At 35.1% G+C, this 25,402-nt stretch overlaps 1 protein-coding gene across 15 annotated transcripts in view; it reads left to right on the forward strand.

The window, feature by feature from the left end:
• Nucleotides 1-25,402, forward strand: part of FKTN (fukutin) — a 93,963-nt gene that overhangs the window by 25,222 nt on the left and 43,339 nt on the right. For 11 of the 15 annotated variants that reach the window (XM_007968501.3, XM_073021815.1, XM_073021816.1 and 8 more), the window contains 6 exons: nucleotides 2,078-2,281; nucleotides 5,131-5,408; nucleotides 7,814-7,946; nucleotides 15,268-15,397; nucleotides 17,952-18,085; nucleotides 19,650-19,777. In XM_007968501.3, the coding sequence (XP_007966692.2) occupies nucleotides 2,078-2,281; nucleotides 5,131-5,408; nucleotides 7,814-7,946; nucleotides 15,268-15,397; nucleotides 17,952-18,085; nucleotides 19,650-19,777 (1,007 nt within the window). The remainder of the gene's footprint in view (nucleotides 1-2,077; nucleotides 2,282-5,130; nucleotides 5,409-7,813; nucleotides 7,947-15,267; nucleotides 15,398-17,951; nucleotides 18,086-19,649; nucleotides 19,778-25,402) is intronic. The other 4 variants (XM_073021820.1, XM_073021821.1, XM_037983238.2 and 1 more) reach the window with 3 other exon arrangements.

The following is a 25,402-nucleotide window of genomic DNA, read 5'->3' on the forward strand; positions in this document are numbered from 1 at the left end:
CAGAGTAGAAAATATTTGTAAAACATTTATCTCACAAAGGAAGGGTATCAGAGATATGTGAAGAACTCCCACACGACTCAGTAAATTTTTTGTTCATGCCTTTCATCAAGTTAAGGATGTATTATTCCTGGTTTGCTGAAAGTTTTAAGTCATGAATAGATATTGAATGTTGTCAAATGCTTTTTTCTTTATTGAAATTATCATAGTTTTTCCCTTTTTTCTGTTGATTTGTCACATTTTATTGATTGATTTTCATATGCTAAAGTAACTTTTCATTCCTAGGATAAATACTATTTGGTCATGATATTTACTTTCCTTTTTTATCTTTTTTTAGTTACTAGAATTGATTTTCTAATATTTTATTAAGTATTTTTGCATCTATGTTCATGAGGGATGGTGGACTATACTTTGTTTTTGTAATGTCTTTGTCGGGTTTTGCTTTTTTTTTTTTTTTTTTGAGATGAAGTTTCTCTCTGTTGCCCAGGCTGGAGTGTGGTGGTGTGATCTCGGCTCACTGCAACCTCCACCTCCCGGGTTCAAGTGATTCTCTTGCCTTAGCCTCCCGAGTTGCTGGGACTACAGGTGCACGCCACCACGCCAGGGTAATTTTTGTATTTTTAGTAGAGACGGTGTTTCACCATGTTGGCCAGCCTGGTCTTGAACTCCTGACCTCAGGTAATCCACCTGCCTTGACCTCCCAAAGTGCTTGGATTACAGGCGAGAGAAGTTTTGCTATTAAGTATTGCACTGGCCTCTTAAAATCAGATAGGAAGTATTTTCTCCTGCTCCATTTTCTGAGAAAGTTTTTGTAGAATTGGTATTCTTCCTTAAAAATGGTAGAATTCACCAGTGAACTGTCTTAAGTCTGAAGTTTTTCCTTGCTATTTTGAGGGCTGGTTTTTTTTTTTTTCCCCTAACAAATTTAGTTTCCTTAATAGGTATAGGGCAATTCAGATTTTGTTTCATCTTGTGATAGTTTTGTTAAATTGTATTTTTAAAGAAATTTCTGTCATCTAACTTGAATTTTTTGGTGTAACATTGTTTATCCTAACTTTTTACTTAGCTGTTTCTCACACTGAGGTAATAAACCCCTATAAGGCAGAGATTATTGTATTCTTGGCATTTGCATAATACTCTACACTAAAAATAAATAATGACACTGATTCTTAGCTTTATCTCATCCTTTATCCCTAAAAATGATACTTTGTCTATTTATCTTATATATATTTTTATGAGTTCCTTCAAATTTTCTGAATAAGAATTTATTCTTAATTTCATGAAGCACCTTTTTGATAGGCAAACATTCCTTTAAGTCTTGCTTTCACTGAAGTAGGCTTTTAAGCAATAGTGTATGCCAGATACTCTGTTTATCCTTGCTGCTCTTAGGTATTACTTACTCCTAAGTGTGATTTAGTCTGTTTTCATTCTACTGTTGAATTTTTGTTTTTTTCAGTAGGGGACCCTAGTTACTGCCCAGCAGAGTTATATTTTGAAATATTGCGATATTAGAAAAGCATATTATACATGGCAGTCATCAAACAGGCAGTGTATTTTGGTCTGAGTCTTTTGAAAGATTATTAAGCAGCATTACACACATGAAGAAAAATGGTACAAACAACTGATTTTTGTTTTTGAAAGATTAACAAGACTGATTTTTAAAAGCTGACAGATAGTTCTCTCAATTTTGCTTGAAAAGATTTAGCTAACATTAAGAGAATAATTTTGTAAGCCCCACATTTTCATGTCAGATACTACTTCCTCTGTTAAATTTCTTCTCCTTTTGATGTACGGCAAATTTGTAGCTTACTGGTCTGTACTTTTATAATATGTTGTATATGTTTTTATTATAGCATATTTCACCTTATATTGAAAATGTTCATCTTTCTTAGAAGACTGCTTATTGAGAGCAGAGACCATATGTGCTATTTAATCATTTGTATTTTTTAGCACAATGATAAGCATGGTATCTACTGGGTAAATACTCTGCATTCTTATGCAATTAATGCATTAAAATGTTATAAAATAGGCTGTTGTGTTGGCTTACTGGAAATACGAGAATTCTTTTTCTCTCAAACAGCGTGCAGTTAAAAAATTTATTATGCTAACATCCAACCAAAATGTACCAGTGTTTCTTATTGATCCTTTGATATTGGAATTGATTAATAAGAACTTTGAACAAGTGAAAAATACTTCTCAAGGCTCCATTTCACAATGCACATTTTTCTGTGTTCCAAGAGACTTTACTGCATTTGCACTGCAGTATCACCTATGGAAGAATGAGGTAAGTGATTTGCTTTCAGATAATGGAATGTCTCTCTTTTTACAAAATAGTATGGGTTTAGGCTGGTTTAAAATGCAAAACATTAAAAAATTTCCTAAAACACTTTATAAATTGTATCAGGAATATTTTCAGCTATAAATAACAATACAACTAATCACTAAGGCAAACAGGGGATTTCTTTTTCTTATATAATGAGGAGTTAAAAGGTTAGTGGCTATTGATATTAGTTTAGCTAGCCACTGATGTCAGGACTTGTGTCTCTGAAATTCTTTATTCATTTACCTCATTATCACAGGATAGCTGTCATAGCTCCAGATATCACATCCATGTTCACAACAGGAAGACGAGAGGAAGGATTCTGCTTTTTTGCTGGGGGACGTCTTCTCAATATCAGTATTTTTAGGTCATTTCTGTTGATCTGTTTGGTATCTCATAGAAAAAGCCTACAAGGCTTATTTTTACAAAGAATATTTTGTAATGTCCCTTTATTTTCCCCAAATGAAGTTCATAGAAATTACAACCCTCCTATATACATAATTCCCCAAATCAATATAATGCGTTAACTATAATATAACCTAGAAATAAAAGGAAATGGTATGTATTTCAGTGTGCAGATGTTCCAGAATGACTACACTAGAAGACGTAATAAAGTAATTCCGATGCTTGTATTTAGAAGTAAGATCACAGAATGTGTTAGCTACAAATATAAACTCATATTATGAATGATATTGTTGGCAATATGATTTTCCAAATTAGCGCACAAGTTTCCAACAACAAAAAAGTAAAATTGTTTCTCCGTTGACATGACTATTGTATTCCTGAGAAATAAAGGCTCAGACAATTGTAAACAAATTTTTCACTACGTGATTATCTGACAGGACATTTGAAATTACATAGTACACAGGATAGATTTTCATATTTTGGATTGTAGGATATCTAGTGTTCTTGGCCTAGGACTCTAAATGCCAGTTTATTATCTTGATAAACCAAAAATATCCCCACAAATTTCTAAAATGTCTGTTGGGTGCAGTCCCACTTGCCTTGAGAATCACTATTTTAGAAGAAGGGGAATATGCCACCATTGGCAAAACTGATACTACCTTAGTCAGAGGAAGAAGCAAAAGCTCAGCCGACCCAGAATTAGCACATGGGTTCAAGTTTATTCTTTGTTTGTTTGTTTGAGACGGAATCTTGCTATGTTACCCAGGCTGGAGTGCAGTGGTGCAATCTCTGCTCACTGCAACCTCCGTCTCCCAGGCTCAAGGGATTATCCTGCCTCAGCCTCCCGAGTAGCTGGGATTACAGGTGCATGCCACCACATCCAGCTAATTTTTTTTTTTTTTTTTTTAAGTAGAAACAGGTTTTCACCATATTGGCCAGGCTGGTCTTGAACTCCTGACCTCAAATGATCCACCTGCCTCAGCCTCCCAAAAGTTTATCCTTTTGTACATGTGACATCCTGCTATTCAAGAGATTCAAGAGCCCTTGGATAGTCCCCCCCAAAACTTCCCCGAATGTGGAACTAATCAGATTGTTAGATCTAATAATGAAAGGCTCCATTTGCATGTGAGTTTTCTGTGTTAATGCCATTACCATAAAGTGAGCAGACCTCTGCCAGGGCAACTGGGAGTGAACTTTTGCAGCATAACCTTGACCTAGGCCTTTACACCAATTGATCAGATCAACTATTTTGTTCTTTACTTATCTTGTTGATAGTTATAAGAAAGCAAACCATATCATAATTCTGCCTATTTTGTCTGTCAGTCTTTCCTCCTATAACCCAAGGTCACATTCCTCTCAAGTTCTGGCCGCCTTTTAAATATTTCCTGAATTTATCAGCTGATAATGCCTTTCTTTTATTCTATTCAGTAGTGTCTTTCTCTGAATTGGCTACCCTCACCCTCAGTCAGTGCTTTCTACTTCTTAGGTGTACCAAGAAAGAAAAGGGAAAAAGGGAATATTACAGTTGATAATGAAACAAATGATGTTGGAAAATGAACCTTGTCTCACAGTATATTTGTTTACTTTCTAATGATTTGCATTATGATGGTGTTCTATTATGGTAGTATTTTAAGATGCTGGGATGTAAACTCTGAGATGAAAGAACTACTTTTTTGAAGTACTTTGGAAGATAAAGGTTATTAAAAGTTAAATTAAGAATTACAAGTTTAATTTTAAGTGCTGTCCTTGAATCAACATTTACTTTATAGAAACTAACCAGAAAACACTGATATGAGCATTCTCATTCCAAGGAAGGGATTTGTATTAATTTTCATAAAGAGAGTGTTTTTTTTTTTTTTTTTTTTTTTTTTTTTTTGAGGCAGGGTCTCACTCTGTCACCCAGGCTTGAGTGCAGTGGCACGATCTTGGCTCACTGCAGCCTTGACCTCTCAGGTTCAAGCGATCCTCCTGGCTCAGACCCCCAAGTAGCTGGGACTGCAGGTGCATGCCACCACACCCCAGCTAATTTTTTTTGGTATTTTTTGTAGAGACAGAGTTTCACCATGTTGCCCAGGCTGGTCTCAAACTCCTGAGCTCAAGTGATCCGCCTGCCTCAGCCTCCCAAAGCGCTGGGATCACAGGGGCGAGGCACAGAGCCCAACCCATAAAGAGTCTTTGGCTATATCTTTCCTGCTACATACTTTGTATTTTTGCTACTTTCCTTTTTTCTCCCACCACTACCTTCTGCCCATCACCTTCATTTAAAAATATTCTTACAAAGCAGATTAGCACAAAAATATGGCTCAAGTTCAACGTAAGAATCACTTTTGTTTTGCTACTAGTATTTGACTTTAAATATTCCGTGTTTAAATGTTGTTTCTTGATGTTTGATGCTTCTTTGGTTCTAGGAAGGCTGGTTTCGGATAGCTGAGAATATGGGATTTCAGTGCCTAAAGATTGAGAGTAAAGATCCCCGGCTAGACGGGATAGACTCACTTTCTGGAACTGAAATCCCCCTGCACTATATCTGCAAATTGGCCACTCATGCGATCCACTTGGTAGTCTTCCATGAGAGGAGTGGCAACTACCTCTGGCACGGCCACTTGAGACTTAAAGAACACATTGACAGGAAATTTGTCCCCTTCCGAAAGTTGCAGTTTGGTCGTTATCCAGGAGCTTTTGACAGGTAAGTTCAGAGTCAAAAGGTGAAATGTGAAATGAGTGTTGTTCAGTCATAATTCTTGCAGTGTTTTTACATTTGAGTATTGAAATCTAATATATAATTTATATAAGTGTTTATAGTAACGTTGTTCTTAATGCCTCCAAATTAGAAGCAACCCAAATGTCCTTCAACAATAAAAGGATTGGCTGGGCCCTGTGACTCATACACATAATCCCAGCACTTTGGGAGGCCGAGGTGGGCGGATTACCTGAGGTCAGGAGTTCCAGACCAGCCTGGCCAATGTGGTGAAACCTCATCTCTACAAAAAATACAAAAATTATCCGTGCATTGTGGCAGGTGCCTGTAATCCCAGCTACTGGGGAGGCTGAGGCAGGAAAATTGCTTGAGCCCCGGAGGCGGAGGTTGCAGTGAGCCAAGATTGTGATACCACACTCTAGCCTGGGCAACAGAGCAAGACTCTGTCTCAAAAAAAAAAAAGAAACAAAAAACAACAACTATAAAGGGATAAATAATTTTTGATATATATATATTCATATAATGAATTATTACACAGCAGGGAAAAATAAACTAGAGGTCTATGCACATCGTGGATGAATCCTGCAATGCTGAATGACACAAGGCACAAAAGAATCTAAATTCTATTATTACTTTTATAAAAAATTCAAACACCTGCTAAATTATGTTCATAGATGTATACCCTTACAGTAAACGTGTTAAGAAGGCTAAGCAAGAGGTACCAAAAAAGACTAGATAGAGGACACAGAGAACTACAGGGAAGCTGGAAGAATTTTATTTCTGTGGTGGAGACTTTGGTGTTTACTTTAAAATTCATTATTTTGTGCCTTTATGTTATGCACTTTCCTGTATATTTTTTAAAACCATGTGCAATAATTTATCTTTGGCTATTGCAATAATAAAAATGTTTCTTGTGAGAAACAGTTACTTGAAGGAACTCATGTAAAATTTGATTAGGTTTAGTTTGTAATGTTAACAATTACAGGACTAAAAACATTCTTGAAGTTATACTTGGAGTATGAAGTTTCTAACCTAGAATTGTCCCTTTTTTTCTCCTTTTGAAATCAGCAATAATGATGTTACAGTCTACTTTGAATAGCAGAATCTGATGTAAAGGCAGCAGTAAATATTTGTAAGGATTTTCACATTAAAAACTCCTTCTTAGCAACTTCCAGTGAGATAATTCTTATCTGTTACGCTTGAGAAGTATAAGAGTATGTTTATTCTTGCCTTCTTTAAAAAAAATATATTATATATATGTTTTCTCTCTCACTTTCTATCTGGAATCATGTGATATTGCCTTCTTGTTAGTACTTAAAGTCACATATTTGAGAATGACTGAAAAAGGTATTCAGAACTGAAATCTTCTATATTTTTTGTGTATTGAAAGTCAAAACTTTTCTGAACCAAGCCATATTTTCAAAATGAAATGACCAAAAAAAAAAAAAAAAATGAGTAGAGATGGAGAAAAATACTTTGTTTTTATTATTGACTTCTCTTATTTTAATCAAAAATTTTAGTACTCACTGTTCTCTTACCACTTTTTTGCATGTTTTTTTCTTATTCTGTATTTTGAATAACCTTCTTTAGGGAGACATTATCTTTTAGTTTTTTAAAGCTTTGCAAATTTATTTCAAAGTTTAATAACTCAGTAAAGTTCAAAATTGTCAATTACTTATTAAATATAAATGTGTAACAATAGATAAAAGCTATCTCTACATTGTACAATTTTATATGAATAGGAATGGAAAACTCTCAAATAATATTTTTAGAGTATGGGATCCAAAATACATAAGATAGATTTCCAGATTAGCATTTTACCCATTAATGAGATTCTCAGGCCATTGTAATTAACTTGTGTGACTTACGTGTTAAAAATATTTACTTCTCTAAAAGTAAACTGATAATTAAAAATTATGTCACAAAATTTTTGTTTCTGCTTAAAATGCCAAAGTGTATATGAACAAGTACAACTATATTAATATATAAATACATTAACCAAAATAATTAAAACTCAACTGTTTGAGGTCAGATTTTTCTAGGTCTTATTAAAATTGCTAATCGATATCTGATCTAATTGATGAAACTATGCTTGATGTTTAAGTATTTTGCTAATATTTGATGTTTGTAAGAGGCTGCCAGTATTCTGGGTTAAATCCTTTTAATAAATTTTTTTAAAATTATTTATTTATTTTTTAAATTTTACTTTAAGTAGTGGGATATATGTGCAGAACTTGCAGGTTTGTTACATAGGTATACATGTGCCATGGTAGTTTGCTGCACCTGTCAACCTGTTATCCAGGTTTTAAGCTCTGCATGCATTAGGTATTTGTCCTAATGCTCTCCCTCCCCTTTTCCCCGACCCCTCAATAAATCTTAACTTTTGTTTTCAGGCCAGAGTTACAGCAAGTTACTGTTGATGGACTGGAAGTTCTCATTCCAAAGGATCCAATGCACTTTGTAGAAGAAGTACCACACTCTAGGTTTATTGAGTGTAGATATAAAGAAGCTCGAGCATTCTTTCAGGTTAGAGACAACCAAATGTGTACTTTTACATTAAAGAAAATGTTGGGATTATTTTTAATATTTGAAGATGGGAAGATGAAGGGGCTTATGGAAAATAGAAAAGTAAACATCCTTTTTTGATATGTCTCTTTTCTTCTAGATTGTTTTCTTTCAGTTTTTTAAAAAGTAGATTAAAAATTAACCTTAAGAAACTATTTTCTAAGTCAATAGGTTGATATTTATTTATTATTTGAATAACTTTAATAGATTTCGCACTGGCTTCTGCCTTGAGTTAAGATAGCCCATTAACTTTGTAAAAAGTGGTGTATTCTCAGTCCAAGTAGTAGGATAAAGCCACTGTAGAAGATGGACTATCTAGATTTAGAAAAGACCTCATGAAAATACAGTTTGTTTCAGAGTTGGCATTGAATATGATTTATTTTTGCATTTATGAAGGTTTTTGAAGATAAGTGCTACACGAAGACCAAGTGCTTTTAAAACTTTATTCTCTTGCTGCAGCTTTCAGTTCAATACACATTTATTGTGTTCCCCTGGCTTCTGGCCCTGGGGATATAAAAATGATTTTGAGAGGCATGAAAGTTCAGCTCTAAGAGATGACATGAAACACAGAGATACAGCGAAAACAGGCAAATTTACAGTGGCGTTTTGGTACCCGAATTCTTTCACTTGCCCTTTATTTTCTGGGGTTCCCTGCCAAGAAAACTGTATCCATGAGGGTTATAAAAATGAAGTATGTTACTGTCCAGTGCCCAAGACCCACAAATCTGAGGTTTCTCTAATCCAGTGTACTGGCACCTAAAGCCGAGTGGCACCTAAACCCAAGTGGGCCTTCCTAGCCCTGTTTCCTTAAGTCATTGTGGAGCTGTGAAATGGCAGCCAGCCTCATGAATAAAAAGCTGAAAAACCACATGCGTGGGTGGGCCTACTCTAGTAGAAAAGTGCTGCCTGACATATGCCTACCACATAATAACAGGAAGTAGAAGAGATGGAGTTTTGTGCTTAAACTTGACCGCTCTTCCTGTCCTAAGGGAGTTTGCTGTGGTTGTCATGTCTATTATAGCAATTATCACAGTGAATTATGAATATCTATCTCATCCTCTTACCAAATTTTATGAACTGCTTGATAACAGGAGTGTTCTTTTATTTACCTGTGTTGGCCCAGTATCTACTGTACCTGGCACAAAGAAAAGCTCCGGTAGGGTCAGTTTTCAAATTAAAGTGAACATACATGTATTTGAACACTTGATGGCGCCAAACAGTCTTAAATGTAATGCTTTGGTGTAAAACAAGCAATGAATTAATCTAATAGATCTCATAAGGCAGCCTCCTATCTTTTTTTAAAATAATTTTTAAAAAGCACTTTTAAATACATAAAAGCTGCAAGTACAGTACCGATAGCTTTTTTTTTTTTTTTTCCTGAACCACTTGGGAGTAAGATGTTGACCAGTTGTCCCACAACTTCAAAAAATTTAGTATTTTTTAAAACAGAGGAACATTCTCTACATGTACTGATATGAAAGCTAGGAAATTAACATGTACATTTTTACCATTTAATCCCTATTCAAGTTTTGTCAGTTGTCCCAGTAATAACCTTTGTAATTAAAGGATTCGATTCAAAATCACATGTTGTCTTAATTTTCCTGTCTCCTTAGTCTTCTTCAGTCTGGGATAGTTTCTCAGTTCTTTTATTACTTTCATGACTAATACTTCTGAAGGTTACAATCCAGATGTTTTGTGCAGTGTCCCTCATTTGGGGTTTATCTGGGGGTTCCTCATGTTAGATTTAGGTTATACTTCTTTAGAAGGTATAGAAGTGGTGCTGTGCTCTCATTACATCTCACTGGGCACTGCATAATTTTGATTTGTCCCATTACTGTTGATATTCACATTGTTCACCTGATTAAAGTGCTATCTGAAACTTCATATCTTTACCACTATGAAGTTTCTGATTTTTTCCTTTATAATAATAAGCGTCTGGCAAGAAGTTACTTTAAAACTATGTAAATATTGTTTTCCTCATTACATTTTCAATTCATTTGTTCATATCAATATAAATTCATGGTTTCCTATTTTACCCTATGGGTTATAGTCCATTATTTTCATTATGTATTTTGATCTTCAGATTGTTCCATATTTGGCCAGTAGAAACTCCTTTACAATGCTGTGTCTTTTTACTTGTCTCCATTATTTTTTGAACACTTTATTACTTTTTGGCACTACAAGATATTCTGGGTTCATGTTATAATTTTCCTACCTCCACCCTGGGATCAGCCATTTCTTTAAGTCTTATTTCCTTTTAGAAGCCAAGACCTGGATGCCAGCTGTACCCATTGCTATTTGGGTTTTGCTGCAGAAAGTTTCTCTCAGTGGACAGGGGTAGGGTGTGTATGTCTGTGTGTATTTATTTCTGTATCTATGTATTGAAACCTCTGAATTCACATTGATATCTCCAGTCCAAAGTTCCAATTAAACAACAGAGTTCATTTCCGTATTTGCGACTCCCTTCTCAAATTGTGAGTAACCTGACTCCCATTGTCTTCAATGTTTACTTAGTTGTTCAGTCGCCCTGTATATAACCAGTCTTCCAACACGTGTCCTCCCCTTCCTGCCCCCACCACGTGGCTGTTCTTCTCACCCTACCTGGGCACTGCTATACCCTGCTGGACTGCACCCAGGTAGAGGCACTCTTCTTACCCTGTTCAGGCTCTGACTTCCCACACCTGGCTGCTCTTCTGCAGAGAGGCTCTCCTCACCTTGCTTGGGCTCTGACTCCCCACCCTGGACACTCTCCTACCCTCTTCATGTGGGTGCTCTCATTACCTGCCCAGGCTCTGACACCCCATATCGGGCTATTCCTTTGCACAAAAACCTTTCTTGCTCTGCCGCATCTAATGGTTTTAGTATCAAATAGTTCAGGAAGAGAGGGAGACTTTATTTACTTTTAATTATTTTCTCAATCTACCATGAAGTTCAAAAACTAGAATAGTATACATTTTCCTGAATTTGATTTTGTTTTAGCAAAAACCATCACAAGATAATTAATGAGCTCCAACCTGTTGAGTATCAGTGAAAAACCAAAAGGAAAGTTGGAAATACCTGTACACCTGGCCTAGGAATATCTAGTTAGCAACATTCTTGTTTTACTTCTACTAATTTGCTCTAAGATTTTGGGTGATTTTCTGAGCCTTGCTTTCCTCATCTACAATAAAAGTTGGTACCTTCTGTCATCTTATTCTTTGATATAAGATTTGTGCTTTTGGATTCCAGGATTCTTCTTGGGCTTTGTGTCCCCATTCATTGGCTGAACAGGAAAAATCAAACGTGATATTGAAATTAGGATATTAATTTTGTCTTTTTTTTTAGAGGTATAGTAATCCTGAGATTTGTACTCGGGATTTATTTTTATTGGTTTACTTATTTATTTTATTTTTAACTTTTAAGTTCAGGGGTACAAGTGCAAGTTTGTTACATAGGTAAACTTGTGTTGTGGGGGCTAGTTGTACAGATTATTTCACCACCCAAGTATTAAGCCTAGTACCTATTAGTTATTTTTCCTGATCCTCTCTCTCCTCCCACCCTCCAAAAGGACCTACTGTGTGTTGTTCCCCTCTATGTGTCCACGTGTTCTCATCATTTAGCTCCCACTTATAAGTGAGAACATGAAGTATTTGGTTTTCTGTTCCTGTGTTAGTTTGCTAAAGATAATGGCCTTCAGCTCCATCCATGTCCCTGCAAAGAACATGATCTTGTTTATGGCTACATAGTATTCCATGGTGTATATATACTACATTTTCTTTATCTAGTCTATCATTGATGAGCATTTAGATTGATTCCATGCCTTTCCTATTGTGAATAGTGCTGCAGGGAACACATATGTATGTGTCTTTATAATAGAATGCATGATTTATATTCCTTTCAGTATATACCTGATAATGGAATTGTTGGTTCAAACGGTATTTCTGTCTTTAGGTCATTGAGGAATCATCACACTGTCTTCCACAATGGTTGAACTAATTTACACTTCCACCAACCATGTATAAGTGTTTCTTTTTCTCCGCAACCTCACCAATATCTGGGATTTTTTATTTTATTTTATTATTATTTTTTTTACTTGTTATAGTAGCCATTCTGATTGGTATTAGATAGTATCTTATTGTTTTTTATTGCATTTTCTAATGATCAGTGATGTTGAACTTTTTTCATATGATTGTTAGCCACATGTATGTCTTTTGAAAAGTGTCTATTCATGTCCTTTGCCCACTTTTTAATGGGGTTGTTTGGTTTTTTTCTTGTAAATTTGTTTAAGTTCCTGATAGATGCTGGATATTAGACCTAATATCTATGGTTTGCAAACCATAGATTTACTCTGTTGGTAGTTTCTTTTGCTATGCAGAAGCTCTTTATTTTAATTAGATCCTATTTGTCAGTTTGCTTTTGTTGCAATTTCTTTTGGCCTGTGCCTATTTTTGCCTGTGCTTATGTCCTAAATAGTATTGCCTAGGTTGTCTTCCAGGGTTTTTATAGTTTTGGGTTTTACATTTAAGTCTTTAATCTATCTTGTGCAGGATATTTTTAAATGAAAAAAAAAGTATGTATACTAAAATGTTTAAATTTTGTAACAGATGTTTAAGGTATATAGCTGTATGCATGTATGCACTTTAACACATATAAGGATCAGTTCTAAGAAATGGAATTTCGGGCCGGGTGCCATGGCTCATGCCTGTAATCCTAGTACTTTGGGAGGCCGAGGTGGCTGGATTGCCTGAGCTCGGGAGTTTGAGACCTCCCTGGGCAACATGGCGAAACCCTGGCTCTACAAAAAATAAAAAAATTAGCTGGATGTGGTGGTGTGCACTTGTAATCCCGGCTACTTGGGAGGCTGAGGTAGAAGAATCACTTGAACCCATGAGGTGGAGGTTACAGTGAGCCAAGATCATGCCACTGCATTCCAGCCTGGGCAACAGAGCGAGGAGACTTTGTCTCCAAAAAAAAAAAAAAAGAAATGGAGTTTCTGAGAGTGTTATGTTAGGAAAAGTAGATTGGGGTGGGAATATGTCCATATGGCGGCAGTACCAGCAAGAGGTAACTATCAGACCTGATGTTTTTGTAGAGCACGAATTTTTCATATCTGCTTTTTAATCCTTTCAGTCACTCTGTGTAATAAGGCAAGGATTATCTTACCAGGTAAGAAAATTGATCTTTCAAGATGTCAGTAACACAGTCATCGTTGGTTGAGCATGGACTAAATCCTAGATCTCCACCTCTTAACTCCAGGCTTTTCCTACTACAACAAGCATTAGAACATGTATCTCTCATTCCAGTCATTTATTGTAAGAGCATTTATGGCTTTGAGGAAAGGAATGTATTGAAAATGAAGGGATCGTGTGTAATTTGTATATTCTGTGGACAGTGACTTATCTGCAAGAAATTCTTCTTACTGAAGGTAGGGCACTTTTTGCTTAAGATTCGTATAGTCCATCTGGAATCTATATTCTTGCCTACTATATTGTAAAAGAATTACAGGATATTTTAGGATGTTGCAGGCCTGGAAGGGGCTTAGTCAATCATGTATTCATTTGCCCATTCATCAGTATGTGTTTTTCAGACATTATTTGCCAGGCATTATTCTAAACCTGTAGATATAGTGATGAAGAGATGTAGTACTTGCCCTCAGGGAACCATCTTTGCAGTCTAGTGGAGGGAATATCAAATAAAATTGATGATTAGGATTAAATGTGATATGAATTATAGTAAAAGTATTTACAAGTGGTAACTATCATAAGCTTGTTAAGGAAAAAGATAATTCATTTGTCTTTGTATATCTAGAACCAAACATAATTCTTTGTTCTACAAATGTTGAATAGAAACACTTCCTGAATAGGAACATTGGAAGAATAAATACATACGTCTTCCTGGGACAATCAGGGAGTGTTTTGCAGAGGTTGGAGCTGAGACTTGAAAGATTTTGTTGATCAGGGCCATATCAGACAAAGGAAACAACAGGTGTGGAAGCTTGAAAAGTTGTGGTATATTTGAGGAGTTACAAGTTATTGTGGTATATTTGGGGGTTTACAAGTTATAAAATGAAGTGTGAGAAGAGTGCAGATGAGGCTGGACCCCAGTATTCAGGAACAAGAACACAGTGTTTATGTCCACCAGGACAAGAAGTTTAGATTTTGTCCCATAGGTAGCGAAACATCACTGTAGAATTTAGAGTGCTTTCCTCAGCTCCAGAACACTCTAAAAATGAAGAGAATCAGAAAACCAAGATGAGTAAATGGTATCTGTGGCCTTACAATTTGCAAGACATTTTTCTCCTTTAATCTTCACAGCCGTCCTACGAAGTATAATAATTATCTTTAAACAAAAATGAGAAAATTAGATATAGGAGAGATTTGTTTATTCTTACATTATTTCATTCATTCAACAAATATTCAGGCAGTACTCTACCCACTGGAGCTATAATGATAAAATGAATTCACTTTCCTTATAGAAAGTGAAGATAATGTGCATATGATCACAGCTAAAAAGAAGTATGCTAGATTTGATAATCTGATTCAAAATCTCAGGCTCTTTCTACTATACTACACAGTCTCTAAAGACCAATAGAATCACTGAATGGTGAAAACATTATTAAATTCATTTTGTTTCAGCTCTGTTTGTAGCTCTCATAATTAGCCTTATTTTTATCCTGACTGTCCAGCTACTAAATTGCAATGTAGAGGAGGGAACTGATAAAAGGATGTCTCAGCCTTTGGGAATCCTGGTTCTATTCTTTCCCTTTTAATTTATCTCTCCAAGAATCTACTCTTAACGTGTTCATTTTAATGTGGGACAAACAAGTAACTATAAAATGTGGTTTTTATAATAGAAAAAAGATTATATGGGGTTAGTTTTCTTTTTTTTTCTCTTTTCTTTTTCTTTCTTTCTTTTTTTTTTTTTTTTTTTGAGATAGTCTCATTCTGTCACCCAGGCTGGAGTATAGTGGTGTGATCTTGGCTTACTGCACCCTCCACCTCCCAGGTTCAAGTGATTCTCTTGCCTCAGCCTCTTGAGTAGCTGGAACTACAGGCACGGTCCACCACTCTCAGCTAATTTTTGTGTTTTTAGTAGAGATGGGTTTTGCCGTGTGGGCCAGGCTGGTCTTGAACTCCTGACCCCAAGCGATCCACCTGCCTTGGCCTCTCAAAGTTCTGGGATTACAGGCATGAGCCACTGTACCCAGCCTGGGGTTAATTTTCAAATTTAATTCAGATGCCACAGAAAGATTCCTAGCAATTTAGAAATGGCTGTAATAGCTGACGATTTATTATATCTGTAGCAGTACCTTGATGATAACACTGTGGAAGCCATGGCCTTTCGGAAGAGTGCTAAGGAATTACTGCAACTAGCAGCGAAAACATTAAACAAATTGGGAGTACCATTCTGGCTGAGCAGTGGGACTTGTCTAGGTAAAATTCTTACAACTTTCCATTTGTCTTTTTGTCATTTTTGTCCTCTCGCTTTAGGGATTTCTACTTGAGATGACAAAATATCAGTGATATTTGAAGGGTCATATGTATAGACAGAATAAACATGAGTGCATGCAGCAAGGATCTATTGATTTCCTTAAAGAAATTAATTTGAGAATTATAAAAAAGAATGTTAGAAAGGCCATGCTTGTGTTTACTAAAATTTATAAATAATACGTATAAAATTTATATCAGAACATGTAGACTATACAATAGTCCCCCCTTATCCATGGGCAATACATTCCAAGACCACCAGTGAATGCCTGAAGTCTTCGATAGTACTGAGCCCTATATATGCTTTTTCCCTATACATACATACCTATGATGACGTTTAATTTATAAATTAGGCACAGTAAGAGATGAACAACAGTAAATAATAATAAAATGAAACAGTTTTAACAACACTATAAGAAAAGTTGTGTGAGTGTGATCTCTCTGTCTCTCAGAATATCTTATTTTACTGTGCTCACTATTCTTCTTATGATAGTGTGAGATGATAAAATGCCTACATGATGAGATGAAGGGAGATGAAGGATGTAGGCATTATGATGTAGTGTTAGTCTACTATTGAAAACTTCCTGGGCAAATCAAGGAATGTTTAGCAGAGGCTAGATCTGAGCCCTGAAAGATTTGATTTAACACTTCTGAATTATTTCTGGAATTTACCATTTAATATCTTCAGACTGTGGTTGACCACAGGTAACTGAAACTGCTAAAAGTGAAACCACGGATATGGGGGGACTACTATAGTTGATTCTCGGATGATCCTAAATTAGCATTTTATTATTTCTATCCCAAAGATTGTTTATTGCCTTTTTAAATAATTATAAAAAGCCCTCTATTTCGTTACTTCTATACCATACAAACAGCTTGCATTGCACCAAATGTTTCTAATGAGAGGAACATTGAAGGGAGTGTTGTAAGGTCTTCCATCAACCTTTCCTAGGTTGTTGGTAGTATCACTAACTAGACATCGCTGTTCATCTGACATGGACATACAGACTTTTCTTAAGCAAGTTGCTATTAGAATCTGTGAATGGTTTCTGGGTCTCTGTCCACTGTCCATTAAATCAAACTTCTTTGGAATTTAGAATTATTTAGAATCTTAAATTTTGTTTTGTTTTTAATTTGTTGTCTCTTGATTATCATGATAGTTAATTATAGCTGTATTTTCTTTTTCTTTATAATAACCATATCTGTACAAAAGTTAATTCAACTCCTGCCTTTATAGGGATAGGGTTGCCATCCAATTTATTGTTCAATTCAAGAGTCTTAGAGTGAAAGGAAGCACCATTAATAATTATGTTAGTACAACAGACATAAACTGGAATATATGGTTATCCTATCTATTAGCCTTTGTTGAAAATTTACATGGTTCTTCCTGCCAAGTAGCTTACCACTAGAATAAGCCAAAAAAAAAAAAAAAAAAAAAAGTACATCTTACACATCTATGTGATATTTGCTTTAAGATTTAAGTTTTTAGAAACAAGATTGTTTTATAATGTGTGTCATCAAAGACACTTCATAGTCATTTGACACGATTTGTTTTGAGTTTTCAGTCCCATGGTTTTCTTGACTTAAGGGCACTTATGAGGGAGTTGTATTAGATGATATTTAAGAAAACTTCTATTTTTAATTGTTTATAATTCTTTAATAGAATTATTTTAGAATTCCAAGCAATATTAACCAATAGCAATGCCTATAAGGATAATCATAATCATTTATTTACTTTTGAAAGAATTGGAATGAAATGATTAGAAAGATCGTAGGGGAGACCCAGGAGTCCTTAATAACATTGAGGTATATGTTTTATTTCTTCAAAACAATGCTATAGCAACGAATTGAGAGCACATACATGGTAAACACTTAGAAATATCATTTGGCAGTGTGTTGAAAATTGAAGCTGCTACTGCTTTTTTTTTTCCATATGGCCAATCAGGTGGTCTCTGTTGAGAGCTGTTAGGCTCTACAAATTATTCATCAAGAAAAATATATTGGTTAAGCAAAAGAATTAAATATTTTTTGCATATCTTAACAGCCGCCTCTATCACTAGAGATTAATGATTAAACATTCTCATCAGCAAGTTAGTATTACTAAAGCTAATGGTTTATTCAGAAACTAAAATGTATCATGAAAGTTTTTGAGAAAGCTGAGAGTGCTCAGACAGTAAAAATAGTTACATAGATAGATAGAAGGTTCAGGTGACTGCTCAAACAAAGTCATTTAGTTTGAGATTTAATTTTTAAAAATAATTTTGGTAAAGCACCTTAAGTCTAATCCTGGGAAATAAAATCCATTCTGTAGCCCCAGCCACTCGAGAGGCCAAAGCAGGAGGGTCATGTGAGCCAGGAGTTTGCGTACAGCCTGGGCAATATAGTGAGGCTCTGTCTCTTTAAAAAAAAAAAAAAATCCTTGTTACAAATATAATTTGTTATAATAACTAATTTTTTCCAAACCTAAATTTTGTTAAAAAAAATTTAATCTTCTTTTTAGGATGGTATCGACAATGCAACATTATTCCTTATAGCAAAGATGTCGACCTAGGAATTTTTATACAAGATTACAAATCTGATATTATTTTAGCATTTCAGGATGCAGGACTTCCACTCAAACACAAATTTGGGAAGGTCAGTAACAGAAGTCGGCTTCATTTCATAAATAACATATCTCAATTGTAAAGTTTATATTAAGCAACTCAGATATGGGTAAGAATGCTACATATATAATTTTATCACTCAGTATTGACTAGAATGAGTTCAGCAGAAGCCTGTTACCACTTGTAATTTCTGCAGTATCTAGGCAAAAGCAAGAAAATCTGGCTTTCTATTGGGATGGTGCAAAAGTAATTGTGGTTTTTGCCATTACTTTTGCAGCAACTAATAATAATGAGAAAAGAAGGATCTTGAACTCTTATAGGTGAATGTATTGCTATTATATTAGGCAACAATGTAATATAAAATCAATATAATATATAATATACAATTAATATAATAAGTAAAAATCCCACCCACCGTACCTGAAGTTACATTGTTTCTCATGAGTCATTTAATTTATGGATGTCATTATCAACATAAAATATCCCATTGATTGCTAAGGGATAGAAATATAGAATCATTTCAAATAAGTACTTCAATTTCTTGTTTATCTTATATGTCCTAGGCTATAGCAGTTTGCTCAGACATTAACCAGGGATAGGTCGTTGTGGCCTAGATGAAATCTCCCTCTAGACAATTTGATTCCTATTCCCTAAGTCCATGATCTCTTGCAATCATCTTGTTCTTAATTTGCTTGTCCCCTCGGAGGTGTTATCCTACAAGCAAGTAAAAATATGTTTAGTCACCAGAAAATTATTTTTTCCATCATAAATAATTATTTTATTTCACTAAAAAATATAAATAAAATATTTTACTGAGGTCAAAGTCAAGTAATAGAGCTCTAGTTATTCAGCAAACATTTACCAAACATTCACTATAAGTATGGCACTGTCCTCTGCACCTGGGACACAAAGATGAATAAATGATAGTTCTTACCCTTGAGAAGCTCACTGTCTAATTGAGAGGGGGAAAGACTGCATAAATAATTATTCAGTGATGAGTGCAGTGGCAGATATATGTACCAAGTCCAATGGGAACGTAATTATTTGTATGACAAGTTTTCTTTAGGGAAATATTCTCAGAATTATTTACATTTTTTACCTTGACTTTTATTTTTTTCTTTTTTCCATGTGTGTAGTATAATGATCTAAACTATTTATGTATGTGGCTCTGAGGAATACCACTTAAGCACTTATTGATTGATTGTTATGAGAGACTTATTTCCTGATAGTTTTATTTGGTTATTAAAGGAAATAATATTTGTTTGGTTCTTTTCCTTTTTTCATCAGAAATCTGCTCTGGAATAGGATGTTTCTATTTTTTTCTGCAGTGATAATTACCATAAATCATTTACTCTGAGTTATCATCAATTGTAAGAAACAACATTATTTTAGATGCAGTTAAGAAATTAAATGATATGTTACTGATGCATCCCAATTTCAGAGGTGCTTTAACTTGAAAAAATGTGCATCTTAGAATGAATAATCTACGTATGTAAAACTTAAGAATCTGTTTCTTTATTTTTCTTTTTAAAAAAAGGTTTTCGAAAATGTATTTCCTTTGTTTCAGTGTGTGAAGGTTTTCATCTTCCCCATAGGTAGAAGACAGCTTGGAACTATCCTTCCAGGGAAAAGACGATGTAAAACTTGACATTTTTTTCTTCTATGAAGAAACTGATCACATGTGGAACGGAGGCACTCAGGCCAAAACAGGAAAAAAATTCAAGTATGAATCAAATAAGTACTTATAAAGTCACTACAGAAATAATTTCAGGAGGTAGAAATAAAGAAGTAACTGAAAATGAAAAGAAAACCAAAAACCTTTTTCAGGACTCCATTATTAGCTAACACTTTTCTTACCCATAGAGTCCAGTTATGCCTGTGAAGTGAAAATACCTAGAAGGACGGTTTGTGAGGAGGAAGTGTCCCTGGGTTTGTCAGTCCAAGTTGATACAGCTGGTCTATTCTCAGTTCTGAGAGAGAGAATGAGAATGGGAACCTGAAGAGCATGGGTTTTTGAGTCAGGCTGACCTGGGAAAACTTAGCTCCACCCTAATTTGTGGCCTTCGGCTTTTCTGAACAGTAATCATTTTATCTATTACATTGAGTAATTCTACTGTGTGTCAGGCACTATTCTGAACATTTTACATATATTAACCCATCTAATCCTCATAACAACCTTCAGAGGTAGATATTCTGAAGCCAGTGTGATTGCTGTTGAATCTCAGCTCTTTATTTTACCAGCTGTATTACTTTGAGCAAGTTATTTAACCTCTCTGCCTCAGTTTCCTCAGCTGTAAAATGGAAATTATAGTAGAAATTGCCATATAGAGTGGTTTTAAGGATTAAAAGAATTAATACACAAAAAGAGCTTTGAGGAGTGTCAGGATGTCCTGGGTGCTAAGTAATTATTACCTACTGTTACTAATAAACTATAGTTGTAATAGTAGTACTAGTACTAGTAGTAGTAGTAGTAGCAGCAGCAGCAGTAGTAAAGAAAACTATTTCTCTTCTTAGTCTCATGAGAAATTTACAGATTAGAGACCTGTATAATCATCTCAATATTAAACTGTTATTTCTATTCTTAGAGAACTTCTATGACAGTGTCACCTTTTTTCTAAGACAAATAATTTCTAGAGCCAGTATTAGAATGCTTTTATTCTTAAATTTCTTTCTAAGGCTTGAATTTTTTCTCTCACTGACATGATCCGAAACCTGCAAACCTCAAAAGAACTGTTCATTTCCAACTACTACATTTCTGGAGAGAAAAAGCTTCTTTCATTCTGCTTTAACAGCTCTTTATAGTAGCAGTGTTTGGGAAGTGTGAAGTGTTCTGATTATTTAACAAGAGAAATGAGCAGTGATAGAACTGTCTGGACAGATGGTGTGAGTCCCAGATTTTCTATCATATTACTGTGACCTTAAAAGGCAGAGAAAAGAACAGGAGATGGCTGAGTAGAGTAGTTTCTTTGGAAGATTCCCCCAGCCATATGCCATTTTTATTCTTTTCAGCACTATTTACTTTAAGAAAATGTAGTATTTTTAACACTACTATTCCTTGAGGATGAAGAAAAAATGTTTAAAGCTAGTCAAAGGGTCTTTTTAATGGATTTTAAATATTTGAATAGATTATATATTACATAGTTAAAATATTCAAACAATGTAAAGGATATGTGTGAAAAGTAAACCGTTCTCCATCCTCTGCCCCTCCTTTTCCTGTTTCTAGTTGCCCTTTCCAGAGATAAACATAATTACTCATTTCTTATGTATCCTTTCAGAGACAAACATATGCTTGTATACATATAGTATTTATGTTCATCTCTCCCCTTTTACGCAAATAGTATTATAGTATATTACACACTGTCTGTATGTTCTTTTCCTCACATATCTACATATCTTGGAAAATGTTCCAAATGAGTATGTATAGAAATAGCTGCATTTTATTCCATTGTATGGCAATACCATAATTTATTCAACCCATTCCCTATCGATGAATATTTAGGCTATTTCCAGTAGTTTGCTGTGACCCTCAGTTCTGCGATCACTATCTCTGTTCATATGTCTTTATGCACACATGTGAAACCCTGTGTAGGATAAAGTATTAGACTCATTTTGGGGCTAAAGGGAATATAAGCATATTTCAATTTTGATAGATATTGCCAAATTGCCCTCCAAAGATGTTTCCCCAATTTATATTCTCAACAACATAGTTTGAGAATATGGGTTTATTTTTTTTTAAAGTGCACCATCTATAAAGAGAGTTAAATTTGCTCAATATTTACCACTAATCAGTAACTAATCAATTATTTGTAATCAGTAACTAAATCTACCATACACCAAATATGGTTGGGAGCACATTAGAATTACTATTGAAACTAATCAGTGTAATGTATCATCTCACCTTCTCCAAAGGTCTTTTTGTCTCTATAATAACCTATTTTTTATTTTATATATAGTTCATTCTGAGAAAAGCTTAATAATGTAGAATGCTTACTATTTTTTGAAAGGCAGAAGAGGAACTCAAGAAGGAAGAAAAAAGATTTTCTTCTAAACTACTCTGCAGGCCTACCAAATGATATCTTTGGTCCTAAGATTTAAAAATATATTAACAGTAATAATAAAGATATCGCTACCAGGATATCTGCTGGCTGATCAGGCACTATGATAAGTAGTTCATATATATATACATATATATATGTTCTGGTTAATCCTCATACTATCCCTGTGGGTTCGGTATTCTCACCTCCAGTTAGACATTAGGAAACTAAAGCTCAGAGTGAAGTAACTTACTTGAGGCTTTTGGCTGTTAATGGCAAGACCAAGATTTAATGCCAGCCCTGTTTGACCCTTAAGCCTAAATGCTTTCTTCTTAGAGTTAATAGGTTAAGTGAATGAGTACATCTAATGCATTTAGAACAGTATCTGGCACATTGTAAGTATTGTGTAAGTAGTAGCTACTGTCAGTACTGTATTATTATGACTATTACCGTTACTGTTATTACCACACTGCACTGGCATAAGGTATAGTACCTTCAGCACAGTGGTAAATTGGATTAGTAATTTTCTAGGCAGGCATTTTCTTCCCCCATCTCATGATACTCATTCTGTCTTTAGTTCTCGGTCTTTTCACTTCTTTATAGGAAGCCCTTCTTTTACCTGAAATCCAAATTCCATTTAAAAATATTGACTGGATTCTTTATTCTGTTTTTCTCCAGCATCCAAATCTGCCAGTAATAAAAGTGATGAATATAATAACTATGCCTCCAGAATGTGAAGTTTTTATTCCTCAACTTCACATTTCCTAAAGATGCTGCCTAGATTTATTTGGTTTTTCTTTCTTTCCCATTTTGAATCAACTGGAATGGGTAGAAACCAGAAGTTTGAAAGGTAATAATAATAGTTAACTATATTGAATACTTACTGTGAGCCAAGCACTATGCCAAGCTTTTATATGTGTTATCTTGTTTAATCCTCACAATAAGTTTATAAAGGAGATTTTATCATAATCACCTTTATTTTATAGATGAGCAAATTAAGGCAGACCTGGGTCAGACCTAGGTGTGTATCACTTCAGAGCCCATGTTCTTACCAGTACACTATGTAATGTCACCATGATCTCTATCATGTTGTTAATACCCCCTCCATGAAAACATTATCAGGGTAATATAGCCACTGCTACATCCTCTAATAGGAAATCTACTCCTTGGGCTAGTAGTGGGTTCCTTATACCTTCTGATGGTTGCAGCTTCTGCTTATTGGATAGATCTTCAGAAAATTCAGATTCATCCTCTGTGAACCACACTCCCATCCAAGTGTGGATCCTATGTAATTTATCACTTCATTTCTGTAAAGTGTATTTACTAACTGCTATGTGCTAAGGATACTGATGTGACTCTAACTTAGTTTCTGCTCTTAAGGATCTCATGATCTAGGCCATGAAACATGTTAAAGTACTCTGATAGCAGTACTGTAATCAAATATATATAATCTATAGTGTGTTTGTTTGTTTGTTTGTTTGTTTTGAGACGGAGTCTCACTCTGTCACCCAGGCTGGAGTGCAGTGGCGCGATCTGGGCTCACTGCAAGCTCCGCCTCCTGGGTTCACACCATTCTCCTGCCCCAGCCTCCTGAGTAGCTGGGACTACAGGCGCCCGCCACCATGCCCAGCTAAATTTTTGTATTTTTAGTAGAGACGGGGTTTCACTGTGTTAGCCAGGATGGTCTCGATCTCCTGACCTCGTGACCCACCCGCCTCGGCCTCCCAAAGTGCTGGGATTACAGGCATGAGCCACCGCACCCGACCTAATCTATAGTTGAAGTACCGAATCAGCCATATCTAGAAACAATGGCAAAGAAGTGTGGCTTGAAAGTAGAGAAATTTGTTAGGTAGACTTAGGAGAAATGTGGAAAAAGTCCTAAAAATAGGTTTATTTAACTATTTTTAAACTAGTTTATTTCTATTTTTTAATTTAAAAAATTCTGTGGGCATCTGTATACATAAAGTAAAAACTTTATTAAGGGGTTGTTTCCTTCAATAGATACCCAAAGGTAGAATTATTAAGTCAAAAGATATGAGCCTTTTAAAGAGTTTTGATACATATTGCCAGGTTGCATTCCTAAAAAGTTACACAAATTTTTATACAGTCGCATGTTTAGTTTGCTATATCATACTGAGTCTTGCATTGTACTCACAGTCATTCATGACTCCCCTGATAGTTTCTTTGAGTAACTTTTTTTTCCACTTTCTTTTTATTATCCCAAGGTATCTTCTTTCATAAAACCAGGTCAGTCATTAGTAGCAAGTCACCAACAATTATTAACTTTCTGGCCAGGCACAGTGGCTCATGCCTTTAATCCCAGCACTTTGGGAGGCCAAAATGAGAGAATTGCTTGAGCCCAGGAGTTTGAGATCAGCTTGGGCAACAAAATAAACCCTGGCTTTATATAAAAATTTAAAAAAAATTACCCAGGCATGGTGGCATGTGCCTGTGGTCCCAACTACATGGGAAGCTGAGATGGGAGGATTGCCTGAGCCCAGGAAATCTAGGCTGTAGTGAGCCACATTTGCACCACCGTACTCCAGCCTAGGTAACAGAGCAAAACCAGAAAAAAAAAAAAAAAAAAAAAGGAAAGAAAAAAAGGATCATTTCTTTTAACTATTCCTAACATCAACTGGCTTTTAGTATACATCTAACCCCCTCCCTGTCATCGCAGTCTCCCTTTCAAAATCCAACTTTAAAATATTACAGTGGATTTTGAATGTTTTATTATAGGTGTTAGACACTTATTATGTAGAGACTTTTATATTTAAACTTTATATAAGTGTGATTTTAGCTGAGTGAGCCCAGGAATTAGAAGACCTGAATTCAAATCTGAGTTCTATTTTTTTTGTGTCATATAACCTTCCGAGCTTCAGATTTCTCCTCTGTAAAATGGGAATAACACTGTGTACTTCACAGGGTATAATGCTTAGATTAAATAATGTGTAGTTACCCGATTCAGTGCTTGGCATATAATAGATTCACAGCTGTTTGCTAATTCTAAATTAGGCAGGCAGAGCATAGAAGTCTCATTAGGAAGATTCTTTGCTAGGTAGCAATTAGAAAAAATCACATAGTGAATTAAAGCCTACCAAATGTTACAAAGATGAATATAAACTTGTATTACATATAACTGCAGAGAGATATAGTTTATAGGAAAAAAACGTGTAAAGAGTACTGATTCTATGGAAGTTTTCTCTGAAAGTGAGGGTTGAGTCAGCACAATTTGAATGAATATTGTTGAATGGGGAATTGCTCTTAAGTTAGATTTGGTTGCCTCTAGGAAAAGAGACTTAGGGCCATGTAAAGAT

The sequence above is a fragment of the Chlorocebus sabaeus genome, chromosome 12 (genome assembly GCF_047675955.1).
Source record: "Chlorocebus sabaeus isolate Y175 chromosome 12, mChlSab1.0.hap1, whole genome shotgun sequence".
NCBI classification, from domain to species: Eukaryota; Metazoa; Chordata; class Mammalia; order Primates; family Cercopithecidae; genus Chlorocebus; species Chlorocebus sabaeus.